The sequence below is a fragment of the Pipistrellus hanaki genome (assembly GCF_964339955.1).
Source record: "Pipistrellus hanaki genome assembly, chromosome: 1".
Classification (NCBI taxonomy): domain Eukaryota; kingdom Metazoa; phylum Chordata; class Mammalia; order Chiroptera; family Vespertilionidae; genus Pipistrellus; species Pipistrellus hanaki.
The window spans coordinates 8861108-8882864 of record NC_140503.1 but is presented as its reverse complement, the minus strand read 5'-3'; the positions used below and the strand labels follow the sequence as shown (position 1 = coordinate 8882864).

At 37.5% G+C, this 21757-nt stretch overlaps 1 protein-coding gene across 5 annotated transcripts in view; it reads left to right on the top strand.

Moving 5' to 3' along the window:
- The window catches only part of TC2N (tandem C2 domains, nuclear), a 79082-nt gene that overhangs the window by 16958 nt on the left and 40367 nt on the right, over positions 1–21757 (top strand). For 3 of the 5 annotated variants that reach the window (XM_084873808.1, XM_084873806.1, XM_084873807.1), the window contains 8 exons: positions 7260–7427; positions 9444–9535; positions 10703–10778; positions 12307–12407; positions 12617–12733; positions 16710–16901; positions 19573–19687; positions 20893–21092. In XM_084873808.1, the coding sequence (XP_084729934.1) occupies positions 7260–7427; positions 9444–9535; positions 10703–10778; positions 12307–12407; positions 12617–12733; positions 16710–16901; positions 19573–19687; positions 20893–21092 (1061 nt within the window). The remainder of the gene's footprint in view (positions 1–7259; positions 7428–9443; positions 9536–10702; positions 10779–12306; positions 12408–12616; positions 12734–16709; positions 16902–19572; positions 19688–20892; positions 21093–21757) is intronic. The other 2 variants (XM_084873810.1, XM_084873809.1) reach the window with 1 other exon arrangement.

Genomic DNA, 21757 nt, shown 5'->3' with positions numbered 1-21757 from the left:
GGAGTAATTTCTATATATAAAAGGCTAAGTGACCAACTCTACATACATCCAACCAACCAACTTGGACACGCTCTAGACATATAAAGTTCTCACTGGCTCCAATTGCACATGACTGACCTGACCATCTGGTACATATGGTGCACAATGGCAATTTAAAAATAAATGTTGACTTGTGCATACGCGATATATATTAAAATATTTTGTATTTTAATTTTATAATACTACTAGAGGCCTGGTGCACTAAATTTGTGCATGGGGGTGGGGGGGTCCCTCAGCCCAGCCTGCACCGTCTCCAATCTGGGACCCCTTGAAGGATGTCCGACTGCCCATTTAGGCCTGATCCTGGCTCCCAACTGCTCACTTGCCTGCCTGCCTGCCTGCCTGCCTGATTGCCCCTAAACACTTCTGCCTGCCTGCCTGATCACCCCCTAACATTACCCTGCCAGCCTGATTGACACCTAACTGTTCCCCTGCCAGCCCAATTGCCCCTAACTGCCCTCCCCTGCCAGCCTGGTCACCCCTAACTGCCCTCCCTTGCTGGATTGGTTACCCCTAATTGTCCACTCCTGCAGGCCTGGTACTGCCCCAGTTGCCCCCCCCCCCCCCCCCGCAAGTCTGGTCACTCCCAACTGCCCTCCCCTGAAGACCTGGGTCCCCCGCAACTGTCCTCCTCTGCAGGCCTGGTCTCCCCCAACTTCTCTCCTCTGCCAGCCCAGTCACCCCTAACTGCCCTCCTCTGCAGGCCTGATTGCCCCCAAATGCCCTCCCTTGTAGGCCTGATCCTTCCCAACTACCCATCCCTGCTGGCTTGATCGCCCACAACTGCCCTCCCCTGCTGGCCATCTGTGGCAGCCATCTTGTGTCCACATTGGGGCGGCCATCTTGTATGTTGGAATGATGATCAATTTGCATATTACCTCTTTATTATATAGGATATTATGTATACTATTTTGACATGTAATTTTTTGCAGTAATGTAATTTCCACACGAATCTTTCTTTCTAATTAATTTCCTTTCAATGTGTACAAATCGTGCACTGGGCCACTAGTATAATCATAATCAGATGTCCTTCATATGTCTAGAAGGAAAAATATAGAGGAATTATTCTGGATTTGATCAGTAAATAGAGAAAACATTCTGTCTACTGTTTCCTGAAGTTTGGTGTAAAGAGAAATAAGGAAGCAATGAAATAATCTTTCTTCCTTCCCATTGTTCTTCACCACTGTGCTCCCCAGTCTATAAATAACACTTGCCAGTCTAAATAGCTGCTGAATGAGGTAGATTCATTGGCTTGAATTTTGGCTGATATTGTAGAGGTCAATGGACTAATGAAGAGGAAACAACATGTAACTCTTGTATTTTAAAAATAATTTGTTCTAGTGGATTGAAACAGTCACAATGATTATTTTTTTCTCAAAATTTTATGAAAAGTTTTCAAACATACAGAAAAATTGAAAGAATGTAATGCTAAAAACCTCTACTTATATACCACATAGATTTTTACATTTTAGTATACTTCCTGTCACATATATTCATCTATTCATTTCTCTGAGCATTATTAATACTTGTGGAGGAGGATGCATGTCAGAGTAAATTATGGACATTAGTAGACTTTCCTCTAAATATTTAAGCATTTATATCATTTACTAGAGTTCAGTATTCTTCTTTCAACATAAACTTTACATTCAGTGAGCTGCCCAAGTTTTAAGTGTGTAATTTTTGAGTTTGACAAATGCATATACTAATGTAATAAATACTCCTATCAAGACCTAGAATAGCCGGGACCGGTTTGGCTCAATGGATAGAGCGTCAGCTTGGGGACTGAAGGGTCCCGGGTTCGATTCCGGTCAAGGGCATGTACCTTGGTTGCGGGCATATCCCCAGTAGGGGATGTGCAAGAGGCAGCTGATCGATGACTCTCTCTCATCGATGTTTCTAACTCTCTATCTCTCTCCCTTCCTCTCTGTATAAAATCAATAAAATATATTAAAAAAAAAAAAAAAGACCTAGAATATTTCCTCAAATATTTTTTCTCTTCCTGTTTTCCAATTACACACGTGTAGGACTCTTTGATGTTGTTTTATGTGTTTCTGAGACTTCTTCTCCTCCGCCCCCCGATCTTTTTTCTCTCTTTCTAGTCTTAATATTGGGATAATATTGATCTACCTTCAAGTTATTTGTCTCTTTCCTTTGTTATCTCCATTCAGTTGTTAAGCCTATCCACTGAATTTTCTGTTTTAGACATATATTTTTCATTATTGTGAGCCATTTTCTTTTATATTTTTGAATTTCACGTTTGTCTAAAAATTCTCACATAGAGGTCATCTAGGTTTGAGTTCGGTGTATTGTCTTTTTGTTTGAGAATGGGTCATATTCTCCCGTTTCTTTGTGTTTGGTAACTTTGGATTGTATTCCGGATGTTGGATATTATATTTTAGGGATTCAAATCTGTTATATTACTCAGAGGGTTATTTTTTTTTCTTTCCTTTCCTTTTTTTTTCAGCAGGCAATTAACTTTGTTGGATTCAGCAACTTGGTAGTGGCAGCTCTTACCTCAGCTTAGTTTTATTATCCTTAGCTGGAGTCTGTCCCACACATGTGTGGTTCAGGGATCAGCCAGGTATTTGAGCAGACTTTATTCACATAATCTGGGGTTTTCGCCTTTCCAAGATTCCCACCTTACCTTCTAGCTGCTGTGATTGCTCTGAACTTTGCCTTCTGGTTCTTTAGGCCGGAAAGACTGGATTTTCTATTGGAGTTTTACCCGCCCTGCTCAGCGCCAACTTTGGCCTGCCCTGAGGCTAAAAGTTATTAAAAACAGATAACTAATTTCATACTGTTCTCTTTTTATTCCAACAGTCAAATCCTGTCCAGAATCTGCATTGCTTTTATTCACGCTCCAGTGCCTTTGGGTTTTTAGTGTTATCTATAAGCAAAGAAGGTCTAGTAGGAGTGATTTTTTTTTTTTTTTTTAAAGAAACAAAGAAAGATGAACTTTGTCTTGTTTTTCGTATATCTTAAAAAAATAGTTTTTAAAATCTCTGGCTCACAGGATACCATGATTAATTGATTTTTCTCTTTTCTCATACCTGTTCAACAATATTGGGATTAAGCCATGTAAACAGCCTTGCAATTTATAATATTCGCATCATATATTATGAACATGTTTTCATATCCATTACTTTTTAATGGCTTTATAGTATTAAATTATATGGATGTACCACAATTTATAAATTATCTATTCTTAGACATTTAAAGTATTTTCTGGGGGTGGGAGAGACGGTTGTAATCAGAAAATAAGTAAGAAATACCTAACCTGGCAATATGTGGTTATTTTTCTTTTCATTGTGTCGTTAATAAATATTACATTTTTAGTTGACTAAGAAATTGACTTACACTTAGATTATAGGCTCACTGAGTATGTGGTGAAGCCATCTGATTTTTAGCATATTGGAGAGAGAATTACTTTATATAACGAAAGTCAGGAAAGTATTCTCGGTACCTAATTATAGAAATAAAATATGTGTAAGCTGTATGTGCAAACACATGTGTGAGTGATGGGCTGATATGGAGATTTTGAGAAGATAGAGCAGGCCAATATCAATTGTGACTTAAATTATGTTTCAAATATTTGAAATTTGTTTTGTTGCTTTACTCACTTGCTAGTAAGTCTGATTACAACTATAGCTTCCTGCTTTGATAGAAGACAGATTTATCATTAAATTTTTACTGTGCTGGCTTTTTCACCTACCTACCTATCGATTCAGAGGTTACAATTTGAATTAATATTGAAATTTCAAATAGGGCTTTTGAGATGTGTTGGCAATTATGTAACCTTACAACAGTATGGCTCTATAAATTGAGAGAAATTCCTCTTGAACTTAAAAACTGATATCACTGTGTACTGTTTGAGGGGAAAATTGGAATTCTGAAGTGGCTTACTTATAAAGGAAAAATGGAATCAGAATATTCCTTTTTAGGTATAGCCTATAAAGGTAGTGAGTGAGTCATACTCCGGACAGTGCCGTTCTGTTACCACAGACGTTCGTGGTTGTTTATGTGTTGAAGGAGTCAAGTGTTAGCTCACGGGCTGCACGCTCTTTAGCTCTCTGGCGTCCTCGCTCCCTCTTGGCGCCCCTCTGACCATGCGCTGTGCTAGGATTGTATACGTAGTGTTTTTGGAAACAGGATGAGGATAGAATCTCACCTCATAACCTCTTATTTTTCTTTTCTGAACTCAATGTCAAGCTACCTGTTTTATTGTTTAGCTTAATTCAGAAAATACTACTCTATACTGTGGGTTCTGTTTTAAATGGAACAAGAAGAGTGAAAACATGGTGATAATTTAAACATTTAAAACACTTTATGTGTTTATATTATTTCCAATGTGATTATGAGCTCTGAATAAAATTTCATCTAAATATAAAACACATGTAGAAAACAGGAACAAAGAAATCCATAGTGCAGTGATTTATTACAAAGCAAATTGTGTGCCTAGTCACCACTCAAAAACATGTGTCTAGTCACCACCCAAAGCTTCCATCTTTCCCTTTCCAGTCACTTCAGAATAATCAGTATCGGTTTTTTGCTTTTCTTACTTTTTACCACTTAAGTGCATATCCCTAAATGTTATGGTTAGTTTTTTGTATGTTTTCTGACCTTTATATAAATGAAATAACATATTCAGTGTATATTCTTTTGTTTGTGGGTTCTTTCAGTCTGCATTATGTTTGTGAAATTTACTCAAATTATTGTTATTAAGGTTCAGTTTGTTTTTATATCCGTACAGAGAGTGTATTTATCTATTGTTTTCTAATGGATGAGATACAGAAGTGTTTCTGTGTAGCATACTATAAGACACCGGTCACCAACCTTTCAGACTCGACGGACTACTGGTGGTCTGTGGACCACCGATTGGTGACCACTGCATAAGGTATTTTCATGTAACAAGTATATACTCCAGTTCATCTATTTTTACTGTTGATGGGCATTTGAGTCTTTTCCAGTTTTTGGCAATAATGTATGATGAACATTCTTGACTTACCTCTCGGTGCACATGTACAAGCATTTCAGTTGTGTATATGTCCCAGAATGGCATTTTGGGATTGTAGGTTATAAATATTGTTAGCTTTAGTAGAAGTTAGCAAACTTATCAGTTTACATTTTCATCAGCAGAGTATGATCATTCGCATTGCTCTGCTCTCTTGTCAGCACTTGCTATTGTCAGCTTTTTAATTTTAACCATTCTGATGAGCATGTAGTGGTATCTTATTAAAGTTTTAATTTCCCTCATGGCCAATAAGATTGAGCACCAGATCATGTTTATTGACTGTTTGAATAGACTCTCTTCTGAAGTGTCTGCTTCAGTCTTAAGCTAATTTACATATAGGCTTGCTTGTTTTTTCCGTATTGATTTGTGGGAGTTCCTCATAAGTTCTGGATATAAGCCCTTTGTTAGTTATATTCATTGCACACATCTTCTCCCCTCTGTCCGTTACCTCTTTACTTTTTAAAATAGTCTTTTGACAAATGGAAAATTTCAAATTTAATGTAGTTGAGTTTATTAAAAATTTGTAATGATTAAGGCTATGTTCCCTTTAAGAAGTGCTTCTCTGCCCTAAGGCTGTGAAGACTTTCTGATAAATGTACTTAATGTAGAAGTTTTATTGGTTTGCCTTTAACATTATTTTAGAGCTATAACCCACAATAAATTAATTTTTGTGAATATACTTAGCTGGGATGAAGGTTGTTGTCTTCTCTATATTAATATTTAGTTGTCTTACCCCTTTTCTATTGTGCAGTGCCACACTGATTATAAATCCAGCATCCATAAAATGCATGTCTCTTTTTGGACCTTCTATTTTGCTCCACTGATCTTATCATTGGTGCCCGTATTCCTTTCTTAATACTCAGTAGAGCAAATCTTTCAATCTTGTTTTTTTTTTAAAAAAAATATTACCTTTTTTATTTTATTATTTTTGGTCCTTTATGTTTCAATATAAATATTTCCTATCTGTTTCGCTATTTGATTTCTAACTTTGTAGCGTTGGTGTTAGAGAACATACTCTATGATTTCAGTCCTTTATAATTTGTTGAGACCGGCTCTGTGTATCTCAGCATATGGTCAGTTTCTTTTCTTATTTAATAACGTTTTATTTTTCAAAATGTGCAGTTTGCTCGTGCATCTTCTCCAGCAGTTGGGCTATCCCCCCGCTTGGTGTTTCCGGGGTAAATTACTCGAGCCAGTTTAGAAAGTCCCTGGCTGAGGAAGCTCTGTCTTCAATCTCTCAGCGACAGCAGCTGGGCTCATCAGCTTATAGTTGGGAACTTCTTTACAGAGTTTGTCCTGTGATGCTTGTCAAACAAGACTAGGCTATCGAGCTTTCCAGAGTTTGCCTTTGGACCACGACTTCTTTTTGGTCTTGCCTCCAGATTTGTTTGCTGGGTCTTTGTCTTTCTTAGCTGACTTTCTGGCATCATTCTTCTTCCTGTCATGCTTGGGCAGTGTAGTGACCTTGAAGAGCAGCTGCTACCACTGATGTCTTGATAAGATGTCATACAAAGCCCTGACTGCTGTCCTCAGTGGTTAGATTATTGGCCTGCACACTGAAGAGTCAATTCCTGGTCTAGGGAGTGTGCCTGGGTTGCAGATTCAATCCCCGGCCCCCGTCAGGGTGTGGGGGGGAGACAGTCAATTGATATGTCTCTCTTTCACATTGATGTTTCTCTCTCTCTCTCCCTCTCCCTTCTCCTCTCCTCCTCTCCCCACCCCCCCCCCCCCATCCCTTCCACTCTCTCTGAAAAACAATGAGGATTAACAACAACAAAAAGATGCCAGACAAAAAGTAGCTGGTGGTCAGTTTTTATAAATGTTATGGTCTTCATGAAAAGAGCACATTTCTAAAAGGAGATCATTTTTTTTACTTAAAAGATGTTCTTGTAAGTAGAAAAATAAAAGGAAACTCCAATCACAAAATACTGAATTGTCCACAACATTTTGGAATAGTGTTCTTAGGGGCAAAGAAAAATGTCAAAAATTTACCAGACTGTGTTGAGAGCAGGGTTCATGGCTGATCCCTGGCAGAATACTCCATATGCTTAGAGTTTAGGAAAAGTGTGCTTATTTTTTTAGATATCAAACACATGTGAGTTAATATTACTCGAAACAAATTTTTTTTCTTTTGCCTTGAATGCACCAGTTGTTGGCTAATAACTCCAAGGAAAGGATGTCATAAAACTTTAGAAACATTTGCTTTCAGGATCTGCCAGAGCATCTTTTGGGGATCGCAAGGCAGAACTTTCCGGCTCCTCCCACCCGGGGTCCAGCTATGACGTATACAACCCGTTCTACATGTATCAGCACATTTCACCAGATTTGAGTCGGCGCTTTCCTCCTACTTCAGAAGTGACAAGACTATATGGATCAGGTTTGAAATTTTTTTATATGTTTTCCTCCTTGTAGCTTTCTTTTTTTCAGAGTTCAGCTTTTTATTGAACATGTTACAAAAGAGGTTTAGTCAAAAAGACCAAAGCCCAGCCGAGACCGGTTTGGCTGAATGGATAGAGCGTCTGCTTGGGGATTGAAGGGTCCTGGATTTTATTCCGGTCAAGGGCATGTACCTTGGTTGCGGGCATATACCCAGTAGGGGGTGTGCAAGAGGCAGCTGATCGATGACTCTCTCTCATCGATGTTTCTAACTCTCTCTCTCCCTTCCTCTCTGTACAAAATCAATAAAAAATATATATATATAAAAAAAAAAGTCCAAAGCCCATCAGACTCCCCAAATCCTTCTTTCTTTGCTCCTACTTTCTCCTCCTCAGCTGGGGCAGCAGTGCCGGCTCTCTGTGTTTCTCTTTTAGCAAATGTACAAGTCAGATTAGACCAGAGATCCTGGAAGAGATGATTCTTATTATGGAAAACAATCTATATATATAAAAGCCTAAGTGACCGTTCCACCAGTAGCTATGATGCACACTGACCACCAGGAGGCAGACACAAACCAGTAGGTTAGCTTGCTGCTGGGGTCCAGCCTATTGGGACTGGGCAAGTCAGGCTGGACATGCCCTGGAGCCCTCCCGTGATCCCTCTCTGGCTCCGATTGTGCACCAGTGGGGTCCCTCGGCCTGGCCTGCGCCCTCTTGCAACCCGGGGCCCCTTGGGGGATATCGGGGAGCTGGTTTTGGCCCAATCCCCACAGTCCAGGCTGAGGGACCGCACCAGTGCATGAATCCATACACTGGGCCTCTAGTTTACAAATAAGGAAAAAGTGATGAGATAAGCATCCTGACCTCTTTGTGGCATTATATCTAATATAAAAATGGAAAGACTAAAAGTTGTATGTGTTAGTGAGTTCTAAATTCCATTTTATTTGTCCTTTTTTGAAAAAATTTTTTATTTACAGATTATTTTTATATATTTTATATATAATTTATCCATTCATAAATTTTACAACAGATATTTACCAGCTTTTTCCTTTTCTGCTTTATTTGGTAAAAATGATATATTTAGAAACATGATATGTTTACAAATGTAAACAAAGAAAATAGAAAATGCCTAAATGATTTTTAGAACATTCTTAGTTTCATAGTTGAAACTGCATCAGTTATAGTCTATCTAGTACATATCTGATTCACAAATTTATCACTGTTCTTCTGGTCATGTATTTGTCTCAACCTTGAATTCAGGTACTAAAAATAAAGCAGAAATATTCATTTAAGTATTTATTTATTGCAGTTCTGGACTAGCATACACATTGAAAAAAGAGTTCTATTCTTCCCGGACCTTACAGTTCAGGAGGGAAACTAGCAATACAGGATCAACTGGGACTCCGTATTGATTTTTAAAAAATAAGTGCTCATGCCAAACGGCTCAGTGGTAGAGCGTCGGTCTGCAGACTGAAAGGTCCCAGGTTCGATTCCAGTCAAGGGCATGTACATTGGTTGCGGGCACATCCCTGGTAGGGGGTGTGCAGGAGGCAGCTGGTCGATGTTTCTCTCTCATTGACGTTTCTAGCTCTCTATTCCTCTCTCCTCCTCTCTGTAAAAAATCAATAAAATATATTTTTTTAAAAATAAATAAAAATAAAAATAAAAAATAAAAAATAAGTGCTCATTAAAAAGTTGAATTGCATTTAGTGCAGAGTACTTACCTCTTCTTTGATGATTCTTACGAGATGAAGAATTGAGGAATGTAGCAAAAAGAATGAATTTTTCCCTGCTTGATATTTGATGTGGATGTAAAAATGTATTGTTTGATTTTTATTGGTTTCTGTTTCAAACAAAGTAAAATAATGGAAAAAAATTTGTTATAAAGTTTTATCTTGTAAGTAGGTTTGTGCATAATATTCTTGATGTATTCCTAAAAAGATTTAATTCATTGTAATTAAGTAGAATTTCTTCTTTTTTACTATAAGAATAAGTAATTTACTCACATCTTTTTATAGTTTGTGATTTAAGGACCAACAAACTCCCTGGCTCCCCTGGGCTAAGCAAGTCTATGTTTGATCTTACAAGTTCATCTCAGAAGTTCATGCAGGTAAATTATTTATATAAATTTAATTATATTCCATAATTTCTTTTCAAGCTAAAAATTAAGAAGCGTGTACGTTACATTAGGAACAACATGTTTTGCATCTTATGTAGATATATCTATTCTCATACTTCTTAGGATAAACACTTGATATTTCCCATTTGCATTATTTTAGCTTTCAAGTGAATAAAAAAGGCAGCAGTTGTTTTTTGTTTTGTTTTGTTGTTTTTTTTATGAATCTTACATCTCTCATTTGACATGCACTCAGATACTTGGAATTTAAATGGTATGTATTTAGAAGTGCTTATTGATTTTACTTTCTTTAATAAACATAACTAGTTAATAAAAAGTAGTATTTCTATTGAGATGTGGAACTTTATTCATTTATATTAAAATACTGTCCTATGTTTCAAATAAAATTGACAAATTTCTGACAATTAAAAAGATGTTTATTTTTTTTAATACAAGTGAACTGTGATTATTACTTAAAACGTAGGAAGTAGAATTAAGCAAAGTAAAAAGACAAATCACCTATATTCCTATAACTGAGTGAAAATATCGTTTTTACATATTTGTGGACTTTTTTCATGTGAATATATATTAATTAAAATGAAGTGTATTCTAAATAATCTTTAATAATCCCAGTTGAATTAAGTCTTTGCAAACTTAATTCTTTACAGCACCAGTTCTTTAACACGCACTGGAATTGTGTAGAGAGCTTGTTAGAATACAGGATGCCAGGCCTCACCCCCAGAGCTTCTGCTTTAGTAGCTCTGCAGTGAGTTTGTATTTCTAAAGGTTTCCCAGGTGATGCTGCACCTCCCGGTCCAGAGGGAACATGCTGTAATAACTTGCTTTACAGGTTGTTAGGTATCAGGGCACTTGCAAATATATTCAGATTTTTATTAGTACCTTTAAATCTGAAACGTAGCCATATCTCTTCATCCTTATTACCAAACCAAACCGAACAGCAAAGGCTTTCCCCTATATTATCTAGTAAGATATGTGAGATTTTCCTGATAACACACACAGAAATCTTTTCCATCTAAACGTGGGAAGTTCTGATCAGTAACTGGCCAAATAGTTAGCATGCATTTGGGTAGTAGGGTAGGTATTATTTCAGACTCCTTCAAGTTTGATATGTAGTTTCTGACTAAAGCATTCTATTTGTAGAGACATGACTCACTGTCCAGTGTGCCTAGCAGCTCTTCCTCGAGGAAAAATTCTCAGGGGAGCAACAGAAGCTTGGGTAAGGAACAAAGTGCCCTATTTTTATATTCTGAAGGGAATCATTTCTACCCAATAGTAATGTTAAAGCATATATGCTACAGGGAGAGAATCCATGGGTCCTCGGGTTACTCTGGAGATCCATCCCTCCAATGTGACGTAATGCAATTTTTACTGTAAGTCAGAACCCACCTATATAAGCAGCTATGTCACTCACGTGTAGTAAGGAAGTGAAACAGTAAAAAAAATTTATAAAGAACAATTCCTGACCTTTACTTGTGGTAAATACAGTAAATAATAAAAGACATAAAGTACATATGTACATACATAAAAATGATTGAACTTTTTTTATATAAATAAATGGGAAATGGCGACGTAACTACAAAAAGACATACCTGAGGACTGCCTGTGTGTGTGTGTGTGTGTGTGTGTGTGTGTATAGTATTTATATTATTATTACAATATTTTGTATATATAAAAGCCTAACAACTGGAATGACTGGTTGATCAGTCGCTATGATGCACACTGACCACCAGGGAACAGACGCTCAATGCAGGAGCTGCCCCCTGGTGGTCAGTGCGCTCCTGCAGCGGAACGTAGCTCAGCCAGAAGCCGGGCTCATAGCCGGCAAGCACAGCTGCAGCATTGTGAGCCTCTCCTGCCTCCACGAGGCAGCAGGTGTAGCAAGGCCAGGGTGAGACGCCCTGGCTGGGGCTCCTTCCCGGCCGCTTGCCGCGTTGGCACTGCCACATGCCCCCAGGGGTTCAGGATTGCAAGAAGGGCACAGACCAGGCTGAGGGACCCCATCAGTGCAGGAATCCATGCACCAGGCCTCTAGTTACATATGTGTTGGCAGTATTACCTATGTATAAATATACATATCAGATGGACTCTGTTTTAGTGTTCAGACATGAATACATCTTTTTAAAAGTGGAGCAGTTAAATAGCCATTGTTGGTTTGTTTTAAAGTATATTAATAAGGACCTTGCTGAAGTATAGAGTATTAAGGCCATATTAATATTATTTGGGAAAGTTTTTGTTTTAACTTAAATTTCTCAGGTTATAATTGGGTTACTTCTCTGTTTGTTGCATTACTTTTCTGTTTGTTTGTTAATCCTCACCCAAGGATATTTTGTTTTTTAGAGAGAGTGGAAGGACAGGAAGAAGGGGAAGAGGGAGATGGAGGGAGGGAGGGAGAGAGAGAGAGGCATACAGAAAGAAAGAGAGAGACACACACATCAGTTGGTTGCCTGCCACACTAGCCCCTAACAGGGGTCCGGGGATCAAACCTGCAACTCTGCGGTGCATGGGTGACACTCTAACCACTAACCCACATGAGCCAGGGCCCATGTATTATTTTTTTATAGTTTATCTTCCCCTAGCGCTTTAGTAAAGCATTAAAGGGTGATGTTTGTTTTATTAAATTGTCAACTTTAAAAAATAATTATAGCATTTTTCTATTTTGTCTTTAAAATTGAATTGTATCAAAGCTTAATTGGGTTAGAAAGATTGCATAGTATCTCAAACATCTTTGTCCTTTTACACTTCAGATACTATCACTCTGTCAGGAGATGAAAGAGATTTGGGGAGATTGAATGTGAAGGTGTTTTATAATTCTTCAGCAGAGCAAATCTGGATCACAGTATTACAGGTACATTATTACAGTGAATGCCAAGTTTTCTTAGAGATATTGATGTGATGTTTAGAACATTAAATGTCAAATTATTTTAATGTAGATGAAACAGGAGGTTTCAGTAAGTTTACAGTTTGAATCTAAAGTCATTAACTCAAAAAATACATAAAATGTTTGTATTGTCAGTGTCCTTTGTAAAATTCAAGCTGTATTTTTAATTATTTTAGTGCAAAGATTTAAGTTGGCCCTCCAGTTGCGGTAACACGCCTGCTGTCTCTATAAAAGGAGTCCTGACATTGCCCAAACCAGTGCATTTCAAATCTTTGGCCAAGGAAGGCTCCAGTGTAAGTGGCTGTTTGTGTTTGAATTTCTTTTTATGTTTTTCTCATGTTTGTCACTTTAACTCATGTGAGGAATTGGAATAAAAAAGTGTTTTATTTTAGGAAAACTACAAATTATGTACCCCTTGTTTTTTAATGATGATTTTGAGTCTTACTAGTAAAAGTACTTGATATTTCATTGTCCAATATTAAGGTGCATTTAAAAAGGAAATTTTAATTGCTAAAATACATAGAAGATGAACAATATATAAGAAAACTATTTGTATTTCTCTTATGACAGGGAAATAAATGTCTATTTTTTCATCCTCTCCCCCCATATGGCTTTGAGAAATAATTGTATTATTGCAATTGATTCCTTTTAAATATTTTCCTTTATTATCCTGAATTTGGTTTATAGGCTCTAGATTTCACATTAACTTATCTTCATCTTTGTCTTTGGATATGGGTTCAAAGGTTAGTGTTTTCCCATGCAAGTGAAAGGTAACTACTGCAAAAACATCATTTAAAAATAAGGTAATTCAGATGTCTAAAGAACATGAAATTACATATTGGTTTCTCTTTATTTTCTGTCTTTTTTGTTATTATAAGTAGAAAAAATTTTACAAGACTCTAGAACATAAAACTTTCTGAAAGTTATTTTAATGACAATACACATCAAACCTTAAGTTATGTATACTTTTTAATATAGTTATTCTACTTGGAATCTGTTCCATAGAAATAATCTAATATACATGTAAAATACATATATAGGGTGGGGCAAAAGTAGGCTTACAATTGTTTATATGGAAGAAGACATGTGGGCTATGATTATTACAATAGCTTTTCTAACTCAAAAGCATGTCACAATGGCACAGTGCACTTGAGTACAATCTTGTAAGAGCTCAAATTGCCAATCTTCATTATTTACACACTAGAGGCCCAGTGCACAAAAATTCACGCACTCGGGGAAGGAGAAATGTCCCTCAGCCCAGCCTGTGCCTCCTCACAGTCCAGGACCGCTCGGATGTGCTGGCTTCAGCCCATCCCCAGGGGATTGAGTCTAAGCTGACAGTCAGACATCCCTCTGGCAGCCTGGGACCCGTAGGGGGATGTCCAATTGATGACTTACTACCATTCCTGGGGAGCAGGCCTGAGCCGCCATAGGACATCCTTAGCGCTGCCACCATTCCTGCGCTCAGAGCTGTTAGCCCGCTTGTGGCTGAGCAGAGCTCCTGCATTGAGCATCTGCCCCCTGATGATGGTCAGTGCACGTCACAGTAACCGGTGGTTCCTGGCCGTTCTGCTGTTAGGGTCAATTTGCATATTGCCCTTTTATTATATAGGATTATATAGGATTCTTGTACTCTACTTGCTATACTCAACCACACTTTGGCACAGAGTTCTTTATTGTCATCAATTTGTCAACACGCTTCTCCAGCATTGCCTAAAAGATAAAGCATATGAAATAATAGCAATAATAATAAGAAGAAAACAAATGATACAAATAAATAATAGAATAATCTAGAATAATAAAAGGATAATATGCTAATTAGACCAGATATCCTCTGGACAAAGCTGGGTCCCGGGTGCCTGCTGGCAGCTGGAGCAAAGTCCGGGTCCTGGGTACTGAGGGAAGCCAGCGCCAGCAGCCGAGGGGAGGAAAGCCTACTCTTGCACAAATTTCGTGCATCAGGCCTCTAGTTAATAAGCAATAGAATCAATTCTGTTTCATGTACTCATAACTGTAAACCTACTTTTGCCTATCCTGTGTGTGTGTGTGTGTGTGTGTGTGTGTGTGTGTGTGTGTAGTATCCATAGTGGAAAAGTTGGAAACAATCTCAATATCTCATATAGGGGAACGACTGAGAAAACTCATGGAATACCATATGTTATTACATTTGGGGGGGGGGGGGTTTTGCTTAGAACAATAGAAATTGATCTCTCACAGTTTGGAGGAAGTCTATCTCAGGATCTCAGCAGCGTTGGTTCCTTTTCTGGGAGAAGATCTGTCCCAGGCTCTCTTAGTTCTGGTGATGGCCAGCAATCCCTGGCATTCCTTGCCTTCACTCTGATCGCAGCTTCCATCTGCATATGGCATCCTCCCTGCCTCTCTGTGTCTTTTCACGGCCATTTCCTCACAAGGATACCAGTCAGTCTCTCTACTCTAGTATGACCTCATCTTAATTTCACTAATTACATCCTCAATGACCTTATTTCCAAATAAGCTCACATTCTGAGTCACATTCAGAGTTAGGACTTCAACATACTTTTTTGGGAGGACACAGTTCAAACCATAATGCCATGTGATAGAATACTAGAAAGCTGTGAGAAATAATGTTTAGGGAGAGTTTTTAAGGTTATGGGAAAATGTTCTTAATAAGTGAGAAGGCAGAAATCAAAAGTGATATATATGTAGTAGGATATTCCTTTATGAAAATATAGATTATAGGACGTCTAAATGAAAATGACTTATCTCTGGCTATAATCCTGACACTTACCGTGTTTCCCCGAAAATAAGACATTCCCTGAAAATAAGACCTAGCACAACTTTGGGAGAAAAAATTAATATAAGACAATGTCTTATTTTGGGGGAAACATGGTACTTATTTCACATTTTAATTTTCAAATAAAATGAAGTAAACTTAGGAAAAATTAGGGGGGAAAAGAAAGCTTAAGTGGTTCAGAGGTTCTCAGAAACACAATTCTGATACATAAACATAAAAATTACAATAAAAGAGAAAAGTTGAGCATAATATATAAAATATATTGTTAGTTGCCCAGATATCTTGCCTTTTCTTTTTAAAAAAAATATATTTTATTGATTTTTATACAGAGAGGAAGGGAGAGAGTTAGAGAGTTAGAAACATCGATGAGAGAGAGTCATCGATCAGCTGCCTCTTGCACACCCCCTACCGGGGATATGCCCGCAACCAAGGTACATGCCCTTGACTGGAATCGAACCCGGGACCCTTCAGTCCCCAAGCCGACGCTCTATCCATTGAGCCAAACCGGTCCTGGCATATCTTGCCTTTTCAAAAGAACAAAAACAACTCGTTTTTCAAAGGGATGCATTAAAAATGGAAAGAAGGGAGTGTGAACAGTCTAGTGTCAAGAAAATGTTAGCCCATGGTAAGACAAGGTTTAAAAATATTAAAAGTAAGTGGGAGATAATCAACCAAAGACCTTGGATGCATATATACATAACCATGGACAGCAGACAGTGAGGTGGTGAGGGCCTGGGTGGGGGTTGAGGATGGGCTGGAAGGGGCCAATGGGGGACATATGTAATACTCTCAACAATAAAGATTAAAAAACACATATTAAAAGTAACGAACATTTGACATTTTTTCAAGCATGGAAAACACGGGCTTGCTGCACAGGGTAAATGCTTAGTGAGAAGGTATAACTTAACCCTCACGTTTTTCTTTGTCTTCTCTGTTAAGGAGATTGATTTTCAGATTGGAAAGATTGGAACAAACATTACCAAAAGAGGAATTGGATCCCAATAGATGGGAAGAACATTAGACAAACAATCGCTCCCTTAAAGAAATAATTCAAGCCTTGTAATGTGAGCCAGTTAGATTTTGGGTACCGAGAGAGCTCACCTGAGATTCTTAAGCCACTCTTACTTGCTGTGGAAGAATTGTAAAGAGCAGAACCAAAGATGAAAAACAACCCCATTTTCAAAAAGGGAAAAAGCTATATATATATATATTCTGGTATGCTTGGTGTTGATATTGACCTGAATTACTGACTAAGTAATTAAAAGGATGATTTGGGAAAATTAAGAAAGGCAGTATCTAGGATAAATTCTGGAAAAGCAAGTCATGGTCATTCTCATTTTTGTTTGCATTAAAAAATATTTTTAATTGTTGTAAAAAATCAAATCTACCTTTCCTAAATTAAAATATGTTATTTTTATTTATTTTATGTTGGCATATCACCCTTTTTCAGTCCTTTTATTTATATACTTTATATTTTCTTTTTTTTTTTTTTTTAGACAATTGAGTTTATGGAAACTTTTGTGTTTGCTATTAAACTCCAGAGTCTGCAAAGTGTAAGGCTTGTGTTTAAGGTTCAAATCCAGACTCCCAGGAAGAAGACCATTGGCGAATGCTCACTGTCACTCAGGACTCTGAGCACACAGGAAATGGATTACTCTTTGGATATAGCACCACCTTCAAAAATTTCTGTAAGTGACAATAATACATAAATAACCCTTAAGTATGAGTAACTTTAAATTATCAATTTTATAAAAAGTTTTGTTAGTAGCTGATAAGAAAAGCAGGAAAGAATCATAAACTGTAAGCTCAATCAGAGATTGCCTTCAGATAGATTGGGAAAGTTGTTTTTAATCCTCAGTAAGCTATATATCTGTCCATAAATTTGGCAGAAACAAGGTTCTGACAGCTGGTGTTTTTTGTAAAGAACTTGATTATCTTTGAAACTTGACATTTGCTTCTCTCAACTAGCCAGCTGGACACTTAGAGTGTTTAGAAATCTCTAATAATTTAATTATATAGTTTCTATGTCAGGATAACATTTATAGAAATCAGCCATAAGCTTTTAAAAGGTCAAACCTTATATGATTTTAAATTTATGTAAGTCTTATATTTCTCCTACTTTTCAAAAATATTTACGATGACATAAAGTGGCTCTTAACCCTGAGTACACATTAGAATCACCTAGGGAGCTTTAAAAACATGCCCACACCTCAACCAATTAAATCAGGATATTTGGGGGGCCAGAGGCATCTGTACTTATTTATTCCATGTCTATTATTTTCTGTTCCAGCCCCAATGTGTTTTTTACAGTATTTATTACAACTAAGCATTATTTAAGTTACTTGTTTTGAACAAAACAAGGCTTGAGTTTTCATCTGTTTTCTTTATATTTTACAGTGCTCTTAGCAACAGCCTGTCATGTTCTTTGAATTGCATACTTGCATGTAGATGGATATGAGAGAATAAATGATGAATGAAAGAGTGCAAAATTAGATTATTGTGTTAAAATATGTTTAAATACATTTGTTTTATAGCTGTGATGGGAGTTCATTAATTGCATTTTTGAAACTAGCTTAGTAGACAATAATATGCAACCCTGGTTTAAAGAAGGCTCAGTTATTCAAAATGATAATTCACATATTAAAACTTAAATTAGTGAGACTAGGAGAGTACATCAGACTCAGCAAAAGTATTTTCTGGGGAATGAGACATTGGAATCTTACCTGCCTGGGAGAACCTGGATGAACGATTATGGTTCCATTTCTACCAAATTATGTATCGGAGGTCTTGTATCAGCAAAGGTGTCATTTTATGTCTGGCTACAGATTTAGTTCATGTGAAAAGGTTTATTAATCCAATTTTATTCTGATTGAAAGCAAAAGCAGTACATTCACTTATTTATTAAAATCTGTTTCTTTCTGCCAAAATAGACAAGTTTTATCATCACTTCATTCATTTCACAGGGGAGTTTAACTTCTCAACAGTTGAGTTTATGCTTTTAAGTGATTCACATTTCAATGTTTATCTCTTGATTTCTTAGAGCATGACCAGTTTCTTTCTATTTATTTTTGTTGTTCCTCACCTGAGGATATTTTTCCCATTGATTTCTATAGAGAAATGGGTGCTAGAGGCAGAGAAACATCAATGTGAGAGAGACACACAGCGATTGGTGCCTCCCGAGGCACCCCAACCAGAGCGAGTGATAGAACCTGCTACCCAGGTAGATGCCCTTGCCTGGGAATCAAACCCGTGACCCTTTGGTGCGAGGGCTGAGCACCACCGGCCAGGGCGTGGCATTACGAAGTTCTAAAACGGGAATCACGTTTCAAGAAAATGCCCAGGATTCAGCCAATGGAATGTCCTTTTTCAGTGAGCCAGGAGCCAATCATTGCTGGGCGATCAGATAGAAAGCTCATCACCAAGCCTCACAGGCTATAGCTTTGTTGGCATTAATATCAGCGAAGACCTTTGTGTCTGTCTGTGCTGAGCCCTGTGAGATCTCTTAACGTTACGTTCTCGCTTCATTTCCATACCCACTCTTTTCAGCATGTGAAGAGAAATGTTTTTGTGTTTGGACAACTTCATGTTTCTCTTTTTTCACTCCAAGGATGTTGGAAGCCAGAGAAGTAGGCTGGGCCGCGCTCTGTTTCACAAACAAGTTACCAGCTTCATTCTGCTGTTAGTCAGCAATACTGCAGAGCACATTCTTTCTCCCCGTCTCCACTTATTGTTTGCCTCAGGTTTTCTTTGACCTTTCCCTTATTATTTACTGCCTCGTAACTTTCACCAGCTCCCTTCCTGCCAGCGCTGTCCCTGGCTGGCTTCCATACAGCAGAGTAATTCAGCTCCCAACCCACAAATCTCTTCATTGTAGCAATCCGTTGTCTTCTGATTTTGCTAGCACCTACTCTGATTTCTACATTGAGAAGAAAAAGAATGATGATTCTCATATATAGCACTTTCAAATCATGTTTCCTATGTTCTCAAAAAACAATTCAAATGACTACATTTAAGTCTTTGGACATATGCTTGTTCTTTCGGTGTTTATTTCACTGACATTGTCTCTAGTAAAACTGCTTAGGATTTAAGTTGCTTTTGATGTGAATTGTCTTTTGGTCTCCCTGACTTGGGAGAATCAGTATGTCGCTGTAACTTGCTGTTTCAGAATCCATGAAAGTGAATAGCTCATATGTACAGAACCCATGACACTTACGTCCAAACCTTCTCCTCTGACATGTAATTCTGTGTGTCGATAAAAGCAGTGATGATAAGATTACTCATCTTAGTTCTTTAATTTTGAATTTTTGAAATATCCCAGAACTATTCTTTATTACCAAATGACACTTTTGTGCCATGCAGGTGTGCCATGCAGAACTGGAGCTGGGGACTTGTTTCCAAGCCGTGAACAGCAGGATTCAGTTACAAATTCTAGAGGCACAGTGCCTTCCAAGCTCATCAACACCTCTGACTTTGAGTAAGTATATAGTGGCCCAAAGTGGAATCTAAAGACTGTATTAGCAAAAGATCAGTTTTTCCCTACATTTCCTACAGTGGAGATTTAAATTCTAGTAACTTTTATTACTTAATGCGAATACTTACCTTTTAACTTAGAATCACTTTATTGGGTTTCAAATGTTAACCCTTGTGACTACCTGAATCCATTGGTCTCTTGATTCATATCCAGTTGTGACCTCTGCATTTGAGGCTGTTCCTTAGTCGGCTCCTTAGTTACTGTAGCTTGAGTGTCCAGAAGACTGCCAGATGTTTCTTCAGCCTAGATGATTTGTCTTATGCAAGCTTTGTTGGATACTCTGCTAATGGGAAACTTAATTTAAAAAAACAACACCACACACACAAAAATGTCAAACACAACCCTTGCCACTGGTTTTCCTCCCACCCTTTGGACCCAGCCAGGGATTCTGATACTTTGGGTGCATAGGCCAGGTTCACAGGGCCGCCCCGAGAGCTGGAGGTTGAGGTCAGTCCCACCCAAAGGGCTAAGAGTGGGGTCAGAGTACTCCTTGTTTCTACTGGAAGAAGAGGAGATATCTGAAGCAGACACAAGTAATGAATGTCCACTGTAAGCAATGAGACTAAAAAACTACAGCCACGCATTCAACTCACAAAGCTAAAAAAACAGCACACGCCAAGGAAAGAAGTAAGGAATTGGAGCCAAAGTTGAAGTTGATCATAAATATTGAGGCAACAATAAGTAATAAAACGGAAAGCTTTTTCTTCGAAAAGATCATTAAAATTGACAAACCTATGGTAGGTTGGATCAAGCAACAAATAGAACATAAACAAGGGGGAGAATGTAATTTCAAATTCAGAACAGATTCAACAACAATAAGACAGTACCATTTATAATAACGTATTCATTTGAACATCTATGTAAAATAAATGATTTTCTAAGGAAAATTGTTCAAGTTCCCCAAAGAAGAGTGAAAATCGGAATAAAACAATAACTGTGTAAAGGCAGTTGAAGAACCTTATCTAATACAAGCACAGGCCAAGATGATTTCACCGGCAGATTGTACCAGAAGATGCTTTCTGTTATGGCAGTAGCTCATCGGATCTTGAAAAGCGGCTTCTTTATATTTTTTACAACAAACGTATAGGTACAGATTTTTATATGGTGTTTTAAATACAATTTTATATATCAAACATTCTATGCTTCAGGTTTTTTTGTGAAGGTGGCGATGTTCAGCTCAGGAGAGCTGGTTTATAAGAAGAAGACACGCCTACTGAAGGCCTCCAACGGAAGAGTAAAGTGGGGAGAGACTATGATTTTCCCACTGGTACAGAGCGAAAGGGGAATTGTTTTTCTCGTTAAGCTTTATAGTCGAAGCTCTGTGAGAAGAAGACACTTCGTGGGGCAGGTTAGTAGGAGATTTTATCTTGAATTCTTGCCTTGCACTTTTCTATGCGTTTAAACAGTTGGTTAACAGAAAGAATATAGGATAAAATGGAAGTTTAATAGAGTACAATTCTTTAGCATCATAAATTAAAATTAAGTGCTGCCTCAAAAATTAAATTTTATCACAATTTTTGCTTTAATTCTAGTAGGTGGAATTTCTGAGTAGTCAGCTTATCTTAATATAAGACTTTTTTTCTAAATGAACTTTACATTTTTAAAGGGGGAAATAAGTATTTTTCTGAGCTTTTCAACTTTAAAAAGTATGAGAACGATGAGTTTTTTCAGTAGTGCTCATTCCTTATGAAGAGGGAACACTTTAAGTAATTAAATTTCTCAAGGCTTCAGCTATTCATCTTTATTCTTTTTCATGTTCAACTTAATGTTTACCTCTGTCTGCTATTAACTGAAATATGTTAGATTTGAATTGTAGAAAACATCAATATTAATAGTGGTTGTGATAGTATTTAGATAGTCAATATGGGCTTCTGGGTAAATCTACTTAAAAATTCTCAGTAACTTGTCTAAAGCAACATAGCACTTGCCTGCTTGCCAATCCTTTAGGAACTTCTTTTATCATTTTGTTCTTTACCGTACTCTGAGTGGATCAGTGGGAGCTGTCTATTGTGT